This window comes from Panthera leo, chromosome C1 (assembly GCF_018350215.1).
Source record: "Panthera leo isolate Ple1 chromosome C1, P.leo_Ple1_pat1.1, whole genome shotgun sequence".
NCBI classification, from domain to species: Eukaryota; Metazoa; Chordata; class Mammalia; order Carnivora; family Felidae; genus Panthera; species Panthera leo.
In genome coordinates, this window is record NC_056686.1 from 157844100 (window position 1) to 157867962 (window position 23863).

Below are 23863 nucleotides of genomic sequence, written 5' to 3' on the forward strand. Positions count from 1 at the left end.
GAAGTATTTTACTTGACTTTTAATATGAATAGTTGCTTCCATTTGGCAAGGTTTATATCTGCTTTAATTTTTGCAAGGTATGAACTTAAACAAGCGAGAACTAAATGAGCATGTGGAATTTGAGTCTCAGACCTACTATGCTGCCTTTGCTGCTGAACTTGAGGCCTGTGCACAGCCAATGTGGGGGCTCTTATCACATTGTAAAGTTAGGGTATGTTGAAATATTTTTGTTAATTTCTGTCTTTACCTTTAAAAAAGTGATTTGAGAAAAATATTTGTGAAGACATTGGTTTGTTTACTCATATATACTAATGGACAATGTTTAATTGTGAATTCAGGTCTATGAAAGCTGACCTGAGACAGTAATTATTATTAGACAGGTAGGAGTTCTTTATATTTTCAGATCTTTGCAGCCTTCCCTTACCATGTATATAGCCTTGCAGCTTTGTAAGTCTCCACATTCATTTTCATTGCTTCATTTTACCCATTATCAATTAATTGCCTGATGTTTCTTGTCTTTCAAGGAATGAGAATAGTTCTCAAGACAGTTTCCATTTTTAAGATTCCAAGCACAAAATTAGTACACATGTCATTCAGCTTCCAATTGTTTATGAAAGGAATCTTAAGAGTAGCATAGCAGCAACATAAATTCTTAAATTCTAGGATAAGAAAATGATCACTTGTAATTGCATGTGTGTGTGTCTTTGTGTACAAATATATATTTTACCTTTGCATTTTAAAGTATTGGTTTGATGGGTCTCCTGAATCCTTGGATAATCCAGAAAAATGGAATTCCCTGACCCTACTAAACTAAGAACTTGAATGAGATTTTGCCATATGGATCTCATGGAGACCAACCTGCCAACCTGTATCAGTAAGCATGCTGGACAAGATTTTATAGTGGGAATATTTTGAAGCCCTACATTCTGATCTTGGCTCTGCCTCTTTCTACTTAAGTCACTTGGTCAACTCATTTAAAACTATTTGAATGTCTCAGTCTTTTTCCTTATTTTTTAAAAAACAAAACAAAAGAAAATGGAAATGGAATACTAAAGTCTGCCCTTCTTCACAGAGTTATTATGAGGCTTTCCTCCATTATATTCGTTAAATATATGGGTTCCTTTAAGCAGATTTATATTTTATCTCATGACTTCAGCTACTCTCCAAATGCACATGACTTACAACTTTGTTACTGTAGCTAGGTTCAAATTTCCAACAGCTCTGGTTATTCATGTGGATCTCCTTATATAGGTACATGAATTTTCTCAGGCCCCTAACTTTCTAAATTCATCTGCCCATACCGAGTCCTTTATGTCATTTAATGGTGTCTGAAAATATATAATTATCCAGCATGGATACTTTCTCTCCCTGCTGTGCCAGCTGTGTTCAGACTATAATAAGATACCATGAAATATCTCTTCTGTTCCAGAAGTTCTCCCTACCACTTCTTTCCTGTGTTTTATTTCTTCATATATTAAAAATAATCTAGGTTGTTAAGATAATTTCTTAACTCGTTCTTCTGAATTTAGATTCCACCTACTCTAATCTGTCCCAATACTTAAATTACTTTTCTAAGCTCTGTGCATATCTCTCCTTTGCTTAAAAATCATTAAAAGTTCTCATCTTTCTACAGGGGACATCTGTGTTTCCTATAGAGACACATAAGATCCTCCATCATAGGGGTGCCTGAGTGGCTCGGTTGAGCACCTGATTTTGGCTCAGGTTATGATCTCATGGTTCATGAGTTTGAGCCCCACGTCAGGCTCTGGGCTGACAGCTCAGAGCCTGGAGCCTGCTTTGGATTCTGTGTATCCCCTTTTCTCTGCCCCTCCCCAACTCACTCTATCTATGTCTCTTAAAGATAAATAAACATTAAAACAAATTTGAAAAGATCCTCTATCATTTGCCCTTAACTTGTCTCTTATAATTCATCTTCCATCTATGCCCCTCTATCTATCTCCATGTCTTCATTGGATTGAATAGCATTCTTTTTTTTTTTTTTTTTGAGAGAGAGAAAGCGCGCGCGCACACACACGTGTGCACACACTTGGGGGAGGGGCAGAAGGAGAGGGAGAGAGAGAATCTTAAGTAGGTTCCATACCCAGTGCAGAGTTCCACGTGGGGCTCTATCTCACAACTGTGAGATCATGACCTGAGCTGAAGTTCGAGAGTTGGAGGCTTAACCGACTAAGCCACCAGGTGCCCCTGAATAGTGCATGCAGTGTCTTTTCTTGATTCCTGTGCTTTTGTTCATGTTAGTCCCTTTTTTGGCTTATGCTCTCTTATTCTTTCTGCTTAGTCTTACATGAGAATCATCTGAGAAGCTTTAAAAATACATATGCCCAAGCCCCAGAGATTTTGATTTGATGTGCAGAAGGACCTTGGCAGTGATTCTAACCAGAGTGGAGAACCATTAGTATTAGCTCTTAGAAAATGCTACTCAGATGGTATATAATTTGCTCATTTAAGTTTTTTCAGTCAGGTTTATGATTTTAGTTTCTGTGTTTTCATTGTACTTTAATTTCCACTATAGCATTTATAAAAAAACTATTATATAATATGAGGTTCATTTGGTCATTCACTGAAAAAATGTTTGTTGAATGCTCTTCTTAGGCCTAGACACTATCTAGATTCTTGGGTTTTTGGTGTTGAACCATATAGGTATGGTTCTTGTTCTCATGGGGCAGTCTGACTGGGGAGATAGACATTAAGTAGGTAAACACACAGATGCATTTTGTAAGTGCTCTACAGGAAAATAACAGGTTGCTGTGAGAGTAATGAGTATGAGGACTAATTAGTCTTGTGCTCAAAAGAGAATTCTGGACTAAGGTTATAAGTTTTAGACCCTTGGTAATGTAGATGGTGTTCATCACTGGGGGATGGGATAAGATCAAGTAGGAGGAGAAGAGAAATGGACCCTGAAGAAAGAACTAACATTTGGCATCAGAGATAAGGGTGAGGAGAAAAACCAGAGGAACACAGTATCATATAAACCAATAAAAGACAGCGATTCAGCAGGGAGGTTGATATGATGTTAATGTGAAAAGATCAGTATTTTGGGAGGACTGTATTTAGGATGAAACTGAATTATGAAGCTGGGGTTATGTTTATCTCTGATGATGAGAACTCATTGTTTCTAGACAGTAGTTTAATTTCCAGCTTTGGAGGTTAAGATTACAATGTGTTATGGTTCTCTTAACCTAAGAAGTGAAGAGAACAGAGAGAAAACAAGCTTATATTGTCCTGGTAGAATCTGAGAGAGTAGTTCCTCAGTTAAGGGAGTATTTAGTTCCTAAATAAGACATTCTCTTGAGGAGCACCCACACTATGTCAAACATTGTTATTCACACTATATTCTTTGCATTATATTCTTATCTAATCTTCATTGCATCTCTTATAAAGTAGATACTATCATCTCTTTCTCTTAAAATTTTAAAAAATGTTTATTTATTTTTGAGTGACAGAAAGAGAGCATGAGCAGGGGAAGGGCAGAGAGAGAGGGAGACACAGAATCTGCAGCAGGCTCCAGGCTCTGAGCTGTTAGCACAGAGCCTAATGGGGGGCTTGAACTCCCAGACGGCAAGATTGTGACCTGAGCCAAAGTCAGACGCTTAACCGATTGAGCCACCCAGGTGCCCCTCATCTCTTTCAGAAAGAGAATAATGTTTATTGAACTAGAAGTTAAATAACTTCTGAAAGAAAGAGATATTCAGAAAAAGAATAATGTTTATTTAACTAGAAGTTAGATAACTTCTGAAAGAAAGAGATGATACTATTTACTTCATAAGAGATGTAATGAAGATCCGATAAGAATATAATGCGAAGAACATAGTGTGAAGAACAATGTTTGGCATAGAGTGACTTGCTCAAGTTCATACAGCTTTAAGTAGAAAATGAGTTTGAAAACAGATCCATCTGATTTCAGAAGTAGTACTCTTTACCATTTTGCTCTAATTGTTTCTTAAGCAAGAATGTCTAGAGCTTTGTTAGACTTTAGATACGTAAGCTAGAAGAAAGACCATTAATTAATGAAAAAAAATTAGCTATTTTGTTGTTTCTATTCTCTTATAAAATATAAAACTAAAGGATTAACAATGAAAAGAACTTTACCTGATAGCTGACTTTCTTTGTATGATTGCTCTAAATGCTGTTTGGTTCTTGAAAATGTAAAGGGCTAGTTAAACAAGTAATACTAGATTAATAACAGATAGATTGGTTAAAGGGATGGCACATTTCTAGCACCTTACTAATTTTTGCCTTCCTAACAGCACAAGTAAGTTGTAAAATCCCCATCTAGTGGCAACTTTAGGTTACTGCATGAGTCTGGCCATGACTCTGGAGCACTCAACTAAGTGCGTGTTAAGACATAGTGCTAGACTATGATATAGAGCATTTTACAAACATTATTCCATTTGCTTCTTTCACAGTACTAGGAAGTAGATAGTATTATGTCAATTTATGCATATGGATGACAGACTCAAAAGATTATCAAGTAGTAAATCAACATGCACATGGGATGTTTTTGGGTGGATGTGTTAGTGGTGGGAGATGGGAGATGATCTGAACATGATTATTAAATATGATGTACTTAGAAATGGAATGAACTGGTCACCTTTTTAAAGCCTCTTAATGCATGCTTTTCAGAGTTTTCTCCAGAAGGGCTATATCAGTTTATACTTGTGCCAAGAGGGTGTTATGATACACCTTTGCGCAAGCCCTTGATAAAATGGTAGAACATTTGGTTTTAAATGTTTCTTTATCCGTGACTTATCTGCCATGTTAGCTTGGTTATGACACATTATGGTAACTTAAAAGTGCCATTAAAATTTTTTAGTAAGAAATAAGGGAACAAAATGTATAAAATAATATTTTTATAAAGATAAATTTCATATAGGGTAGATTAAAACAGGGTGAGACCTTGGCAAGGAAACTAGATAAATGATATTTGGTTTGGATGCTAGTGGAAATAAGAGTGGACCTACGTGATAATATTAAGGAAGAATTAGCACGATAGAAGACTGAGCAGGGTGAAGAAGGCAACAACATGAGACTTTTAGCCTTCTTTAAAGGCACAGGATAATTTATATATATTAAAGATTTTAACCTATTTGACTTTGATGCTACCTGCACTTTTATTACACATTAAGGCTCCAAAATGTCTGTTTTTCTTATAAAATGTATTTTTTAAAACTTTTTTTATTGAGATCAAATTTACACAATCTAAAATTAACTATTTTAACCATTTTAAAGTATGCAGATCAGTAATGTAGTATATTCACAAAGTTGTGCAACCATTACCAAAAATTCTCCACTAATCACCCCTCCTCCAAAGAAATGTCATACCTCTCAAACCCAAGTTCCTCTTATCTCCTGGAAACCACTGATCACCCATCTGTCTCTATAAATTTGCCTAATCTAGACATTTTATGTAAGTGGAATCATATAATATATTACTTTTGGTGTCTGGTTTCTTTCATTTAGCATAATGTTTTCATGGTCCAGCTATGTTGCAGCATGTATCAGTACTTCCATTTCTTTTCATAGCTGAATAGTAATCCAGTCCGTAGATATACCACATTTTACTTGTCCATTCATGGGTTGAGCTACTATGGATAATGTTGCTGTGAACATTGTATATAAGTTTTTGTGTGAACATATGTTTTTAATTCTCTTGTGTATGAGTGTAGAATTGTTTATCATATGGTAACTCTGTGTTTAATGTGGCCGCACCATTTTACATTTCCACCAGTAATGTATGAGAGTTCCAGTTTCTCCACATCCTTGTCAACACTTTTTATTTTTGCATTTAAAAAATTAGAGCCTTCCAGATAGGTGTGAAGTGACATCTCATTGTGGCTTTGATGTGTACTTTCCTAATAACTCATAGTATTGAGCATCTGTTCATGTGCTTATTAGCCATCTGTAGATCTGCTTTGGAGAAATGTCTGTTCAAATTCTTTGCTCATTATTATTATTTTTTTAAGAGAGGCTGTCATGATTTTTCCGTTTAATAGTTGCCTATTTCACTGGATCTGTTTCTCCATAAAACATTACAATTTTCTTTCACAGTATCTTTATTTTAATTGGCACACATTTATCCTTTCTTCTTCTTAGCAAGCTAAGATATTTGTAGGCTGCTTATAGTACTTCTGTGTTCTGCCCTCTTTTTTTTTTTTTTTTTTTTGGTTTTTATTTTTTGTGGCAAATATACATATACAATTTAATCATTTTTAGGTGTGCAATTCATTGACATTAAGTACATTTTCAGTGTTGGGCCACCTTCACCATTATCTATTTCTAACACTCTTTCATCATCCCCAAAGAAATTGTATCAATTAAATGGTAACATTAGGGAACTTATAATATGTTTGGAATCTCTTCAAATGGAACCTGATATATAACACATAAAACTATTTCAGCTTTGATTCGTTTTCAAGTTGTGTTCTATAATTTTCATAATTGTCACTGGTTGTTAGTATTAACTTGTGAAAGGCTTTCTTAAAATTGCACATGTAGGTATTTTAAAAATATATGTTTTCCCATTATGTATACAATTTTTATGTATTACATATAATTTGAAGTTGAAAATATACATATTTATATACTGTAAAATTTAACTAACTTATTACTTTAGGAAACTCAAGAATACACCCGAAATGTTGTTAGATATTGCCTTGAAGCTCTTCAAGATTGGTTTGATGCTATTAACTTCGTAGATGAGGTATGTATATTTTTGGTATATATCGAGGCACTTAAGAAAAAAAGTGTTAGATCTCATTTAACACTAAAAATAATATGGGGTAAGGGAAAGATGTTGAAATGAACATAGTATCCTTAGGTTTAAAAAAAGAAATGGGAGATCAGTTCTTTGACATTTAGGAGATTGAGGAGTGCACTGATCATACTTGCTTATTTCCTAGAGAAGGGCATGATTTCTTTTTCTATTATTAAATGTACATGTCTCCATATTTCTCAGGAGTGAAAATTAGTTTTATGTAGAGGGGTAAAAGTGACAGTGCAAATGTGAATAGGGTGGGGGACATTAATGGAAAGGGTGTTACAACTTTATTAATTGGTCAGTGTTCTTCTGTGGGCTTGAACAAAGGTGATTGTTATTAATAATAAACTGAGAAGAGTTGGCATGGAACATACTCTGTATGAATTAAACAAGGGTTTGCTTGTAATTAGCCAAGTTTCCTATCAGAAGCCCCTTTTATTTCTCTTATGAAGTGAGTTCAGAATATGCCATATGCATAAGGAGGACCATGTTTCAGACAACTCCAGCTCCCCCATCTGATTTCTAAATCCTGGGCAGAATAGAACTCTTGCTATCTTTGTGTGTGTGTGTGTGGGGGGGGGGGGGTGGGGGGGGGGTGGGGGTAGTTTTCTTTTTCTTTGCTTTTTTAAAAAAAATTTTGATATAGTCACAGACTTATTGAAAAGTTGGAGTGGAGTACAAAGAACTTTGTTTTCTTGAACCGTTTGACAGTTAAGTTGTTGACTTGATGCCCTTTATGCCCAAATACTTTAGTGTGTATTTCCAACAAACAAGGACATTTCTCTTATATAACCAGATAAAACTGTAAATATTAGGAAATTAACATTAATATATTATTACTGTTTAAGTGTTAGAACTCAATCATGTTTTATAAATTGTCCAGTGTTGTCCTTTATAGCAAAAGGATCCCATTCTGAATCTCACATTGCATCTAGTCATCATGTCTCTAGTCTCCTTCTGGAGCAGTTTCTCATTCTGTCTTTGCCTTGAAGGATAGTAACATTTTCAAGAGTATGGTTGGTTTAGTTATTTTGTAGAACATCTCTTGGTCTGGGTTTGTCCCATGATTAGATTCAGATTGTGCCTCCACAGAACCCCTCCTCCTTTCAACCTGCTTTACTCCTTTGCCCCTCTAGGATTAGTTGGGCAGCTGGAGCATCTTTCAATACAGTTCTCATTGTTATTTGAAACTTTAGGAAGTATGTTGAAATAGTAGCATCACTAAGATAACACCTTGATTGAAGGAGGGGAAAACTCTCTTACACATAGAGGGTTATGAAGTACTTTAACATGAAATTAATAGTTGAGCTTAGGGGTGGAGTTAAGGACAGTTAGAATCATGTAAGGTATGTAGGGCAGCTGAACTTCAGGAAATAGTACATTTGTTTTTCACACAAATATTTTAGGAATATATTGAATATTATAAAGAATTTAAATAGATTTTTAATAGAAGAGAAAATAAGTTTAGAACTTAAGAAATCACATAGAATGGTATGTTTTTAATGGTGTTTTCAAAGGTTTTTGTTTCTTAAAAGTGCTTTGACAGATTTGTTCCTCAAAACAGCCCTGTGAAGTAGAGAAGGTATTATCTTCCTCTTTTTTTTTTTTTTTTTTTTTTGGTAGATGTAAAATGGAGATGCAAAGATAGTAAATCACTTGCCTGTAGTTACATAACAAATTACTGGTAGTTCTCAGTCTAGAACCCACATCTCTCAACTCCTTGTCTGGTATTATTTCAGTGATGCTGACTATTGGCAGTGGAAAGAGCTATGGGTCAGACAGGCCCAAGTGTAAATTGTGGCTCAGCCACAAACCAATGAGCTATGTGATCCTAGATAGGTTTTTAAAAATTATTTTTAATTTTTTTTACATTGCAAAATCTATCTCCTCATCTGTTTATTGAAGGTAATATTAGTAGTCAATGAGGATTGAATAAGAGGCACATTTTACATTTGTGATAAATATTTCTTTTACCATCCTTGTTCGTGGATGTCAGAAGTTATTGGGGTAATATAGCACAGATTAAATAAATACTTTTTGAACTGAATTAAGTCAGATCAGTCATATAGAAACAAGGGATAGGGGGTGCCTGGGCGGCTCAGTTGGTTAAGCATCCATCTCTTGATTTTGGCTCAGGTCATGATCTCACAGTTCATGGGTTCGAGCCCCATGTTGGGCTCTGTGCTGACAGTGTGATATCTCCTTGGGATTCTCTCTTTCCCTCTCTCTCTGCCCTTCCCCAAATCATGCTCATGCTTGTGCTCTTTCTCTCACTAGAATGCAAAGTTCTTTGATATATACCGTACTAAGCTTTCTTATGGAGGCTGTGTTTTCATTGCTAATATGGGGAGCATCTCACCCAGCTTGTGAAGGCACATAGGCCCTTCACTTGTACATCACTTTTAGGACTGTGATAGAACCTCTTACCACTCTGAATATAACAGTGGAGTCCAGACTGGCTCTTCAGTTCACTATTTGTTAACTGTAGGAAGTTATTTAAGTTTCCAAGCTTGAATTTCCTTACTTATAAAATGAGAACATTAATAGTTTCTACTCCCTAGGGTTCTTCTGAGGATTAAATGAGGTAATGTGAATATGGTCAGCTGTGATTATTGTTCTTACTACTGTCATCATGTTTGGTATGCATGCATTTGAAGATTCCCAAATAGGCTAATTGTAAAAGGAGATTTGTTCCATCCCTTGTTCAATGCTGGATGCTTCAGAGGATTCAGAGTTGAGTAGTATGTAGTTTCTGCCTTCAGAAACTTGCATTTAGGTGTGTAAAATGGAATTAATTTTATCTTTTATCTATACAGGATTTTTTTTAAAGCTATATCTTCTAAAATTTTAAGTTTTGGTTAAAAAGGTTCAGGAATAAATCAAGGTGAAAGTGTGGTTTTAGCATTTTGAAACCTTCTTTGAACTTGTATAAAACATGCTTCAACTTGTGGATTTTGTTTGTTTATTCTAGCCAGCACCTAACCAAGTCACTTTTCATCTGCCCCTTCATCGTTACTATGCTATGTTTTTGAGTAAGGTAAGACTATCATTAAGCAATTCTGGTATTTTTTTTTTTTAATATTGGGAAATAAGTATTGAATTAGTAACTTGTTTTTTTTCAAAATTTTTAGGCTGTGAAATGTCAAGAACTAGATTTGGATTCTGTTTTACCTGATCAGGAAATGTTAATGAAACTAATGATTCACCCACTCCAAATTCAAGTATGTATTCAGGGTTTAAAAAGTTCTAAATTGAGGGACTCCTGGGTGGCTCAGTTGGTTAAGTGTCTGACTTCAGCTCAGGTCATGATCTCTTTGTGGGTTCGAGCACCACATTGGGCTCTGTGCTGACAGCTCAGAGCCTGGATCCTGCTTCGGATTCTGTGTCTCCCTCTCTCTCTGCCCCTCCCCGCTCACACTGTGTCTCTCTCTCAAAAATAAACATTAAAAAAAAAAAAAAAGTTTTGAATTCCTCAGTTAAGTGATTCTTCTTTATTTTGTTTTTATGTTTTACGTTGTTGTTATAGCCAAAATGTTTGAAAAGCTTTTTTTTTATACTTGGTTATTTTTGCCAGATTATATTTTGGTGTTTTTTGTTCTGTGAGATTTACAATGAGTTTTAATTTCCCCAGAAATTCTTTTCACCATATTTTAGGGAAGTTTTAAACATACTATGGCATTGTTTTGAGAGGAGATGCAAAAGAGTTCTAGCATTAGTGCTATTTCTATTTTACTAAAACCATGTTGTTTGGGGTAACTTAGCTACTTGATTCTTAGTTTCCGAATCTGGAAAATGAGAGGAGAGAAAAGAGAGAAGAATATTTCTGCATAAGCACCATGGTTTCTTTCAGTTCTAATACTATAATTTTATGGGCCAATCTTTTATATACAGTACAGGGACGTGTGCTTCAATTTATTTTTCCTGGAAATTTTAGATTTATTAAGTATTATTGAACTTTAACACTGGGGGTAGGAACAAGTAAGAGATGAAGTTGATACAGGACACAAATTCATGAAGAATTAAACATTAAAAAAAAAAATTGTTCTAATCTGACCTTCTCTTACCTGCCAGTTACTTGAAAGATGATTAATTTAGGTTGAAGGTTGAGTTAGGGTACATTAAAGATATAGATTATATTTATTTATTGGAGCAATTAACTTTGTTTTATGCTTATTTATGCTTATTTGTGTGTTTCTTTAAGCATTATGTAAGTTTTTTTTCTTGAGAAACAAAGAGTTAAATGTAAGTGTCATTGATTCCTCATGAAAGATTTCATTTAAAATTGTTATAAATGTATCCAGGCATCATCATACTAACTCATGTATAAACTCCAAAAGAAGGGATTGTATAAAGCATAATGATCACTTAAAAATTTCAAAGTATGTATTTGAATAGAATATTTTAAACTAACATGGGGCAGAATGTCAGGCTTATTCTATGATTAAATTACAAAATACTTTGAACTGATTATTCAGTATAACATGATTTTTATAAAGATTGAATCTAGAACACTTCTTTGTCCAGTTTACTTAATTTTTATTTTACTAGGCAAGTCTTGCTGAAATCCACAGCAATATGTGGGTAAGAAATGGTCTACAAATCAAAGGACAAGCTATGACCTATGTCCAGTCTCATTTCTGTAATTCCATGATTGACCCTGACATTTACTTACTGCAGGTAAGCCAGTTTGATAATGCAGATATTATACTTTAGAAGTTTCTCATTTGTACCTGCAGCAGTTAGTTGATAGAGGTGACTCGATGACATGAAGAGGTCAGTGCTATTGAAAGAATTTACTACTTAAATTTTCCAGGAGAAGGGGACATGCCATGCCACAGCAGAACCACAGGAAGCATTAGACTTTGGTCAAGAGGCAGGAACAAGGGGGAAATCCTAGAGCGGGACCTTTTGGGGGGTATCCACAGAAAGGGCAAGGCAAGGCAGGGGAAGCAGTTGAGAATTGGCTAATTTGAATAGATTCTGGTGGGCTTTGGGGCATTGGGGCTGTCCCCAGCTACCTCGCCATGGGTTGTTTCAGGGCAGGGAGAATATTGGCTTGGTGTGTGACAGTTAGATAAAGGGGGGTGATTGACTTATCTGTAAGAGGCTTGTCCCCAGGAAGTTGTTTACTGTTTTTAGGAATATATTTAAGAATGTTTCTTGTCTTTAGCTAGCCCAGAGAGGGGTGGTCTCTCCCCCTGTCTGTAAGTGCCCCCCACATTGCCAAAACGTCATAAGACATAGGAAACTAACAAGCCACATGATTAATACAAGAAGTAAAACTGAATATTGAGAGATAAAGTTTCTGGGTTTTTTTGTTTTTTGTTTTTTTGTCTTTTAAAGGTTTGTGCTTCTAGACTTGACCCAGATTATTTTATTTCATCTGTCTTTGAAAGGTGAGCATAATTTTTATCAAGACCGGTATTAGGAAGTATTTGGAATTTAAGTTGATTTTGTTTTAACTTAAAAAAAATCTGTCTCAAATATTTCTTATTATAGATTTAAGGTAGTGGATTTGTTGACAATGGCTTCACAACATCAAAACACAGTACTTGATGCAGAGCATGAGAGATCGATGTTAGAAGGCGCTCTTACATTTCTTGTGATTCTTTTAAGTCTTCGTTTACATTTAGGTAAAAAGCACTCCTACTAATGCTTGGGTATTAAGTATTCTCTTTCCTCCCCTCTCCCTGTGGTAGTAACTGGCTTATGGAAAAAAGAAAAGGACTTGGATATATTTAAATACTGTTTCAAACTCTTGACTTGTACAATTGCTACTCCTTTCATAATATCCTTTAAAAAACCCTTTACTTAAGGGAGCTGCAAACAGCAGGTTAGTTAAACTGGTTATATTTGGGGCATTGCATTCTTTGCTCTTTAATTTTTGAAGCATCTCATTTTTGGTAAAACAGCTTAATAAAAAGTGTGGTAAGTGGTTTTTTTTTTTATAATTTACGTATATTCAGATTAACTAATTTCCTTTTTAATTGTTTTAGGAATGTCTGATGATGAGATACTCAGGGCAGAGATGGTAGCCCAGTTGTGCATGAATGACAGGACACACAGTTCATTGCTGGACCTCATATCCTTTTAAAGGCTTAAGTTTCTGTTAATTATAGAGTCTAAATGATAAGTAATTTTTATGGGTTAAAGATCCATCACTTTTGTGATGAAAAAATATTTTTGGAGTTGAAAAAAACCTTTAACTGTTCAAGTGTGTTTCCAGGGCTAGTTGGCAGATATTTTTGCCTCTCTCTGTCACTGCTCAGGGAGCTCTTGTTAGCCGTGGTTACACTTCTGAACTGATGGCTCTGGGCAACCCAGGATCTGACCTTCTAGGACCGTGTTCGTGAAAGGAAGCTGGACACTTGGTAAAAGGCAGCAAAGTCTACGTTATCTGTATATCTAGGTTGGAATTCTTGGTTAAAATTTATAGGTTTACCTTATAATTATTACCAGGGTTTTAAACATTTTAAGAATTTTTTTCTTAGAATTCAATCTTAAACCAAGAAGTTTTTGAGGGGAAGGACTATCGTCTATAAACTTTAAAAACTTATGGTTCTTTGTATAGGACAGAGCATACAACAGACACTTTATTATTTTTTAAGTTGTTAATAAAATTTTAGACAAAGATTTTGTTATTTTGTGATAAAAATTTATTTTATAAATTTTGGACTAAGTTTACTTTGTATATTATGAATACGTTTGGAATAATTGGCTGACATTTTGTGAAATAACTCCTATGGAATGCCATTTGATAACCTTGAAGATTTTCATAGGCAAGCAATTTGATATTGTTTGATGATTTCATTCAACTATTCTATAATGTGTATCAATGCTGTAACAGCAGAGGCATTCCTCTGTAACTTTGAATTTTGAAAAGTTAATTGATTAATGTGAAATCAGTGGGAAAGGATCTTTGTGGTTTCCTGGCTTCTTTTTAAAACTTTGTTTAGCATCTTTTTTCTCTCTCTCTCTCTCTTTTTTTTTTTTTTTTTTTTTTGAGGATGGCATTTTGTGTTTTTGGAAAAATAATCTTTGCTCATAAAAATATTGGCTAATTTTTAGCATACTGTTTTTGATTCTCTAAGGGAGAATATAACATTATTTGTAAAATGATGAAAATGGAGGTGTGCCTGGGTGGCTCAGTAGCTTGAGCATCCGACTCTTGATTTTGACTCAGGTCATGATCCCAGTGTTGTGGCATCGAGCCCCGTGTCAAGCTCTGTGCTGAACATGGAGCCTACTTAAGATTCCCTCTCTCCCTGGGCTCCTCTCATGTGTGCTCGCTCTCTGAAAACAAAAAAGAAAAAAAACAGAATGGAGATTAATTTTATAAGCTTTTTTTTTTTTTCATTTCTTAAAATTTGGTTAATTTGTTTTGGGGAGAAATAAACTTGGGAACTACTTTAGCATATAAGCTAGAAGTAGGCTTGTAGGTTAAAAATATTTTAAAAATTCACAATTAATAAAAAGTTACTGAACTCTTGTATTATATAGCCCTCTTGTGGCCAGTATTACATATTACAGCCAATTACTCTTAACAAAAATAGTTAGAAACTAGAGTACCTTGGTAATTTTATAAAGCTGGCTTTTAGGCATTAATTTTTTTTCTTGACACATACATCATATTCCAGAAAATCCAAATCCCAAAAGTGGTATTATTCCAGGCAGTTACAGCTTTGAATCAGTTTTATCAGCTGTAGCTGACTTTAAGGCTCCTGTTTTTGAACCTGGAGGTTCTATGCAGCAAGGCATGTATACTCCTAAAGGTACGTTTATATACGTAAATATATTTTTTCAGAAATGGTTTTCTGAAGGTAAGTTGTGTACGTAAAGAAAACATTTTGCTTTTTATTTATTTGTCTTTGAGTTATTCCTCAATTTTCTTATAGATGTGTGTTTGTTTTTTTATGGTATATGGTGATATTGCTTCTATTTATTTACAAATCTATGGTTTTATGTTACAGGAAACCTTCTTAGATGACTCTGAATTAGAAAAGGAACTTTATATATGAATTCTAGTTCATTTTTATACGTGAATGAGCTGTAAATGAACCAGAAATTATAAAACAATGTATATTAAAATTTTTTTAAAATCTATTCTCCCAAGTTTGATTTTGAAATAGTTCTCACTACCCAAAATTTAACTTGAAACAGTTAAAATTAAAATCCAGATACGATACTGATTACATTTTCCTACATCCTATGTAAATACATAAAATCTTTTCCTTAAGTGGTTGGTTTTCCAAGGTTTTCTCCTTAGCTTCATAGATGACATGCTTGCCAAGCGCCACAAGTAGTGAAGTCTTCATTCACAGTCTTGTCCTTTTCACTTTCACGTGTTCACTAATCTAAGTTAAAAGTTTGAAGGAAGTACCACTTACATGCTTCTTGACTTCCTCAACACTCATTGTCTAGCTGAAAAACTGATGCCCATGTTGAAGGTGTGAATAACATGTACTGTTTGGCAAAATCCAGCAGGATAAGCCTTATTATGTGGGATTTTTCCAGGAGTTTGCAATGGTGAATCCAGAGTCTCTGGTTGCAGTGTGTATTCCATTAAAGGAAAACCACAGTGTTTCTCTGTTGTAGAGAACTTCTCAGGTGGAGCTGTATCACATAGTACACTGCTTATTATGGTGTGAGGATTACCTCTGTCCTAGTCACTTGCGGTCCTTATAAAAAACACGGGTTCTTGTGCCTCACCTCAGTCTGTTCTCATCAGGATCTCTCGGGATGGATTCTGGGAATCTGCTTTTTTAATAAGCTTTGAAGGTGATTGTCATGCACAGGAAAGTTTGAGACACTGAGATCGAGCATTGGGCTTTTGAAGATTAGATTAACTGGTTTGTGTGATGTTTGGATTTGACATCTTATTTGTAAAAATGAGAGAGTTGGGGTAGATGAGTACTTTTAAAGCTTTTTAAAAAGTGGTTGAAATAAGCCTTTAGTTTTGGGCAACTAAACCTTAACTAAATCTGTTATACAAAACCAATAAAAGCAAACCTGCTCTTGTTAAAGTGGGTGCAGGTAGTAGACGTGGCTTCTCGACTGTTTTGTCATCTCCTTGCTCTTGAAGTGGCCCCAGGTACACTTGTGTGGGAATCCACAGAACACTAAAGCCTGCCAGACTAGTTAATCACTAACAGTTTCCTTCTATTGCTGTGGTTTTATTCTGATAAAAGCATTGGCATTTTAGTTGTACAAAGTAATAGATTAAAAAGTGAAGGACAATAAATGATAATAGAAATAAGAACAAAGGTCTTTGTGAAGGCCTATCTTAAGGATCTTAAGTCATACTTAGGATAATTTAAGACGAATGAATAGTCTGTTACATGAAAATAGGGACAATTGTTAACAGTTTCTTATGCCAGGAAATTGGAATTACAGTAGATATGTAGAGAGAAGCTTAAGCTTCTTACTGTTTTCAGATGTTAAGAATTCTGCTAGGATGAGATGTGAAAAAATGATCTAGGAAAGATAATACTCTTAAGGCAATGGTTTCTGAAATTATTATTTGCAGGCCATGCTGTAGATTTTTTCTACATCTAAATACCATCTCTGTTACTGTATACATAGTATGCTGTATTTTCTTGAGTGGATTCACTTCTTTAAATTTCACCTCATGCTAAGCATGATTATGAAATCATGGGTTTTATATGCAATGTACAAGTTCTTAATACATGTTAATATAATTGTATAATTGTTAAAAGCTTTGCGCACTTAAAATCATCTTGTATACCACCACTTGTACACATTCCACACATGGGGTAATGGTTCCTAATCACTTCTACAAACCAAAAATATTACAAAGACTCTTGAAAATCAATAGCTCATTAATTTTTTGATCTAGCTTTCACATTTTTATCTTTGAACGTTTTCAAATTTGTTAATGTGTTTTTTTCTTACATTCTATTGGCACTTTACAAAAAAAAACATGAACTAAACTTTTATGGTGAAGCATTATCACATTGTAATACATTTTTTTTCTCACTAGTTCTTACTGAAGTTAAAAGAATATTCATAATGATGAAATTATGATTTTTAAGACTTAGAAAAGTAGTTATGATATCAAGCTTATTAAAGCAAATATATGATCCAATTAAACTATCCCATCTTATAAATTTAAAATATACTTAAATGTAATTAGTCATCAGAAATTGACCTTGTTCCTAAGAAGTCAGTGTTTTGTTTCTACTTTCTTTTGAATAATAGCTGAAGTCTGGGATCAGGAGTTTGACCCCGTCATGGTCATTCTTCGAACAGTTTACCGTAGAGACGTGCAGTCTGCAATGGACAGATATACAGCATTGTAAGTCTGTTATGCTAGTATAAAATGGATATTTTATATTTATGTAGAAAAACTTTAGTTATAACACAAATGTTATATGCAGTGATTAAAGTATACTCTCAATCTTTAGAGGAGAAAATAATATTTTAAGATTTAAAAAAAATCTGCCATATATTTATGTTCTCAAGATCTTGATCCAAAATCTGATATTATAATGTCACAAATAGACTAAAAAAATAACAAACTTATTTAGTTGCTGTTTGACTGGTGGAATGCAAAACTTGGTTTTGTGTTGTTCTGCTTTCACACCAGTAGAGGAGGCACAAGTTAAGAGAATAAAATTATCTGATCTCAGAGATGATGGGTATCTACCAAAAGTTTCATAATATTGCTGTGTTTTTCACAACTGGGAAAATAGCCAAAGAAAAATGAATTTTATTTGTAAATATTTAACAAAGTAGTTTAAAATGTTGATGATTGCAGAAAAAAGTTTTGAAGAATATCTTTTTAATGAAGTATTCATTTTTGTTATTGTTATAGACTATTTTTTAATGTATTGTTTCCACCAATTTTTAAACCTTAATGTTATATTGCTGAACATCATATGATACCATGTTTTATCCGTGCTTTTCTTTTTTTATTAGGTTTTTTTAAGTTTTTTTTGTTGTTGCTGAAGTTTTTATTTTATTTTACATATTTTTAAAAATTTATATCCAAATAGCATATGGCACAGCAATGATTTCAGGAATAGATTTCTTAATGCCCCTTAACCATTTAGCCCATCTCCTCTCCCACAATCCCTCCAGTAACCCTCTGTTTGTTCTCCATATTTAAGAGTCTCTTCTGTTTTGTCACCCTCCCTGTTTTTATATTATTTTTGCTTCCCTTCCCTTATGTTCATCTGCTTTGTATCTTAAAGTCCTCATATGAGTGAAGTCATATGATATTTGTCTTTTCTCTGACTAATTTTGCTTAGCATAACACCCTCTAGTTTCAGCCACATAGTTGCAAATGGCAAGATTTCATTCCTTTGGATTGCTGAGTAATACTCCATTGCATATATACACCACATCTTCTTTATCCATTCATCCATTGATAGATATATGGACTCTTTCCATACTTTGGCTATTGTTGATAGTGCTGCTATAAACATGGGGGTGCATGTGTCCCTTCGAAACAGCATACCTGTACCCCTTGGATAAATACCTAGTAGGGCAATTGCTGGGTCGTAGGGTAGTTCTATTTTTAATGTTTTGAGAAAGCTCCATATTTTCCAGAGTGGCTGCACCAGTTTGCATTCCCACCAGCAGTGCAAAAGAGATCCTCTTTCTCTGCATCCTCACGAACATCTGTTGTTGCCTGAGTTGTTAATGTTAGCCATTCTGACAGGTGTGAGGTGGTATTTCATTGTGGTTTTGATTTGTATTTCCCTAATGATGAGTGATGTTGAGCATTTTTTCACGTGTCATTGGCCATCTGGATGTCTTCTTTGGAGAAGTGTCTATTCATGTCTTTTGCCCATTTCTTCACTGGATTATTTGTTTTTTGGGTGTTGAGTTTGATAAGTTCTTTATGGATTTTGGATACTAACCCTTTATCTGATATGTCATTTGCAAATATCTTCTCCCATTCTGTCAGTTGCCTTTTAGTTTTGCTGATTGTTTCCTTCGCTGTGCAGAAGCTTTTTATTTTGATGAGGTCCCAATAGTTCATTTTTACTTTTGTTTCTCTTGCCTCTGGAGATGTGTTGAGCAAGAAGTTGCTGTGGCCAAGGTCAAAGAGGTTTTTGCCTACTTTGTCCTTGAGGATTTTGATGACCTCCTGTCTTACATTTAGGTCTTTCATCCATTTTGAGTTTATTTTTGGGTATGGTGTAAGAAAGTGGTCCAGGTTCATTCTTCTGCATGTCGCTGTCCAGTTTTCCCAGCACCACTTGCTGAAGAGACTGTCTTTATTCCATTGTATATTCTTCCTGCTTTGTCAAAGATTAGTTGGCCATACGTTTGTGGGTCCATTTCTGGGTTCTCTATTCTGTTCCATTGATCTGAGTGTCTGCTGTTGTGCCATTATCTGTGCTTTTCTGAAGCATATGTTAAATATTTTAAAAACAAATTTTATTTATTTATTTATTTATTTATTTATTTATTTATTATTTTTAAAAATTTACATCCATATTAGTTAGCATATAATGCAACAATGATTTCAGGACTAGAGTCCTTAGTGCCCCTTACCCATTTAGTCCATCCCCCCCTCACAACCCCTCCCGTAACCCTCAGTTTGTTCTCCATATTTGTGAGTCTCTTCTGTTTTGTCCTTCTCCCTGTTTTTATATTATTTTTGTTTCCCTTATGTTCATCTGTTTTGTCTCTTAAAGTCCTCATATGAGTGAGTCATATGATTTTTGTCTTTCTCTGACTAATTTCACTTAGCATAATATCCTCCAGTTCCATCCACGTAGTTGCAAATGGCAAGATTTCATTCTTGTTGATTGCTGAGTAATACTCCATTGTATATATATACCACGTTTTCTTTATCCATTCATCCATTGATGGACATTTGGGCTCTTTCCATACTTTGGCTATTGTTGATAGTGCTGCTATAAACATGGGGGTGCATGTGTCCCTTTGAAACAGCACATCTGTATCCCTTGGATAAATGCTTAGTAGTACAATTGCTGGGTTGTAGGGTAGTTCTATTTTTAGTTTTTTGAGGAACCTCCATACTGTTTTCCAGAGTGGCTGCACCAGCTTGCATTCTCATAAAAACAAATTTTAAGTGATGTAAATGTCTTTGATCTTGAGAAAGTATTTGTCAAAGTTTAAGTGTAGATATTAGGTATAATTGAAACTTCTTTTTTGCCAAGACAGTGTAGTAATAGATACATGTTGAATTTATGATCCATCAGAGACCTATCTGAAGAAAGTTTATAGTATAGAATTTTAGTATACCCTTCCTACCCCCTAGAAAACAAAAACAAAAAACAACGCATAGTTCAGCCATCAGCATCTCTCTTTACCTTTCTTTAAAACCCTTGAAGAGGGGCGCCTGGGTGGCGCAGTCGGTTAAGCGTCCGACTTCAGCCGGGTCACGATCTCACGGTCTGTGAGTTCGAGCCCCGCGTCGGGCTCTGGGCTGATGGCTCGGAGCCTGGAGCCTGTTTCCGATTCTGTGTCTCCCTCTCTCTCTGTCCCTCCCCCGTTCATGCTCTGTCTCTCTCTGTCCCAAAAATAAAATAAACGTTGAAAAAAAAAAATAAAAAATAAAATAAAAAAAAATAAAACCCTTGAAGAGGTAGTCTCAGGTTCTCTGTACTCTGGTTTCTTAACAACTTCTTTTTATATGGTTTTGTACCTATTTGTTTACTTGTAGGCTTTTACTAGACTCTTAGTTCCTTGAAGGAAGATATTTTTGTCTCTCCCTTTACATCTTTAGTGCTTATTTCAGTGCTGGCACATAGTAGGCATTCAGAATATATTCGTTGAATAAATAAATTGGAGTAGTTCATCTTGAAAAAAGATGGACGGGAGGAAGCATTTGCATGGAAAGCCTAATGTGACATAAACACTGTGGTCTTAAGTGGCTCTGCCTTTTTCAGGGGGTGGTAGTGGTGGCTAGTCATTTGAATATATAAAGAGTATGTATATAGTAAATTTTATTGCTTTTTTTAAACTTTGTAATAAATAGAAATTTGGACTGGGATTGGGCTCAAACTTTCAAAGTTTTCAGGGAGCCATTAAATACTTAATGCAATCAGTTTTAAAGGGGGAATTTTATTAACAATACATATTTATTGAATGCTTGTTATATGCCAGGCACTCTGTAAAGCAAACAGCATTGTATCTTTTATTTTTCACATAGCAGACTTAATTGCTCCGAGCACTTAATTTCCTTCATTGAGAACCAGTAGTTCTCAACCAGGAGTGATTTTTATCCTTCAGGGGACATTTGGCATTGTCTGAAGACTTGGACGGTTGTTACTGACATCTAGTAGAAGCTAGCTAGATCTGTCCCCCTGAACAAGAATTATCTGGCCCCAAATATCATTAGTGTCAAGACTGAGAAAGCTGGTTTAGACCCATACTGACATAGAGGTATCCTTTTTTTTGTTTTCTGGTATCTTGTCTTTTGTAACATATTTTGTGTTATTGCTTAGAACCAGATCATAGTTTGATTTATACCCACTTCACATAGTCATAGAAGACCGTATCTTCAGAGCTATTTTTATTAATTTTTCCTCTTTCCTGTTTTGTTCTCCATATTTTTTCTAATTCTCTCACATCCCCCATTGGGCTTTTGAGTTCCTTCCTGTACAATATCTTTATAATTTCTTAGTAATTTCTGAAGTGCAGTGATGTTTCTTGGCAGTTTGGAAATCTCTGTTTTAAAAGAAATATGTATTTTATTTTATTAAAAAATTTTTAATGTATATTTTTGAGAGAGAGAGAGAGGTGAACAGGAGAGGGGCAGAGAGAGAGAGGGAGACACAGAATCCAAAGCAGGCTCCAGGCTCTGAGCTGTCAGCACAGAGCCCTACACAGGGCTTGAACTCACAAACTGTGAGATCATGATCTGAGCTGAATTTGGATGCTTAACTGACTGAGCCACCCAGGCGCCCCAAGAAATGTATATTTAAATAAAGCAGTAATAACAAAGGACAAATAAATGTACTCTATAGCTTCAGGCTAAAACTCTTTAATCATTTTCTTATAAGTTAATTTATGTATAAACTATTATATTCATGTGATAACATTTCATGTACTTAAATATCATACTCATGAGTAAATGTATTAGTTTTTATGTAAACCTTAATTTTGTTTTGAAATTTATTTTGTATGTGAAATAATAGCATCTGCTTTCTTCATGTGATACCTTTTATTTGCTGTATATTTGACTGTATAGTTGACTGTTTCAGTTCTTATTAGAGCACAACGGGAAATAACCCTAAATGGTAGGACTTCCTGGTCATTTTCATTTTCTTTTACTTCTAAGGGACAAGAAGTGGCTAAACTGATTTTACTGAGTATGATCGTTTTTTATTTGCAAGAAGGCAGTAGAAAATCCTTGTGAAGAATTATGGTGAAAAATGATCGGATACATTGACACTATTATGTGTTTAAAATCAAGCTTGGTGCTAGGCCCTTTTTAGGCGGTTAGTAATTGCTAAATTAATGAAAAATAAATTTCTTTAAATTTTTGTGCTGTTTAGGTGAAAACAAGCCATTTGCTGTATGTAATGGTTAGATGTTTAGAATCTTAGGATCTTGTTGCTGGAAAAGGCCTTTAAGATCTACTATCCAGGTTGCATCAAAGTGTCTCTGGGGCCATCACTGGAAGAGCAGGTTGGGCAACAGCAAGAGAAAGCCTAAAGAGAATGGAGGTGGCTCATACTGCTTTCTTCACTCCTTTCCAAAGACCCCTTAGTGGGCAGTTCAGCTTTTAAAAGGAAAACAAAAACAAGACTACAACAACACAAACACAAACCCAGCAGTTGGAAAACCATCAATATTGTATTTTATGTATGAGGACATTGTGGCCCAAAGAAGTTAAGTGAAAATGTTTTTTAATGGCAGTATTGGAACTATTGTCTAGGCCTTTTCCAACCCGCAAATGTGATTTTTCTACAGTGGCTGTTTTAAATTCAGCTGGAAAGTAAGTTTTTTCAACTATAATTTTTGATATTTCTATTGCTTCCCATCTCCCATCTTGAAGGTTAATGACTGCTGGCCCATGTTTGAAACTATGATGTATGAGTTTATATACATATCATTTTTGCTTCAACCTAGTCAATAATTAGGTGTTGGTTTGAATCACTTGGAAATTTTTTGCTGTCATGTAGCTTTTCATTTGCATTATTCTATTAATGCTTTTGAAAAGAGCAGTCAAAGTGATGTATTACCTGCTGCCTTGAACAAATATATAACCTTTATTTTGGAATACTTTATTAATCTAGGTGCTACATATCTAGGAGCTAGCAAACAAAGAAACAAAATGAACACTAAACATGCTTATCTAAGCTAACTGAAATAGAATAGTTGAAATATTTTATCATAAGGTATTGAGATTTTTTGAAAATTATGCTTTTAAATAGCTACTATAATAGTATATAGAAACCAGCTTTTTTTTTTTTTTTAAACTTAGTTTTATGTCTTTCTCATCTTGAATCATAGATGCAACTCATTTCTCTGGTATATTAATGATATATATCTTTTTGTTTTTTAGTTTTTCCCCCCATTTACATAGTATCTGTTTATTCTAAATTCAGTTTTCTGTTGTTTGGTCTCTGGCTTCCATATTAGAAGCATTCTTCAGATGTCTGATCATTCTGGCTGCTCTTGATAAAGAGCTCGGAGTACCTTGGTGTAGCTTGTAGATCCTGAGTTTTAATGTAGGGTGATTTGGGCAGGCAGGTGTGTTGAGAGCCTTTATGTTAGTCTCTTTAGAACTTTCTTTTTGGTCTAGAAAGAGTCCTTAGAGAAGTATTTTCATATATTGCCCAGAAGGTAATGGTTTGACTGCCATTATTCTGTGAACTGAATGGGAGGAGACAAAGGCCTGGCTCTGAATCAGAAGTGAATACTGTGGCTTTAATTCCCCATCCTCCTTCCTTTAACTGTGCTTGTGTTTTACCTTCTCCAGAGATGAATTCTCCAGTCAGAATTCTGTTGGAGTGGGAGAGAAACACTTCTTACTCCCTATCTACTACTGAGGTACCAGGTGCTGTCAGTTTCTGACCTTTTGAGGATTCTGCAGTGTTACTTGGATTGATTCTCAGTTTTCCCAATTGCCTTCTT

The 23863-nt window shown here is 34.8% G+C and overlaps 1 protein-coding gene across 4 annotated transcripts in view; it reads left to right on the forward strand.

Moving 5' to 3' along the window:
• The window catches only part of UBR3 (ubiquitin protein ligase E3 component n-recognin 3), a 235953-nt gene that overhangs the window by 84858 nt on the left and 127232 nt on the right, over positions 1–23863 (forward strand). For all 4 annotated transcript variants that reach the window (XM_042949066.1, XM_042949067.1, XM_042949069.1 and 1 more), the window contains exons 10-19: positions 78–211; positions 6635–6721; positions 9750–9815; positions 9910–9999; positions 11327–11455; positions 12122–12174; positions 12278–12411; positions 12775–12860; positions 14409–14550; positions 16997–17093. In XM_042949066.1, coding sequence (XP_042805000.1) covers positions 78–211; positions 6635–6721; positions 9750–9815; positions 9910–9999; positions 11327–11455; positions 12122–12174; positions 12278–12411; positions 12775–12860; positions 14409–14550; positions 16997–17093 — 1018 coding nt within the window. The remainder of the gene's footprint in view (positions 1–77; positions 212–6634; positions 6722–9749; positions 9816–9909; positions 10000–11326; positions 11456–12121; positions 12175–12277; positions 12412–12774; positions 12861–14408; positions 14551–16996; positions 17094–23863) is intronic.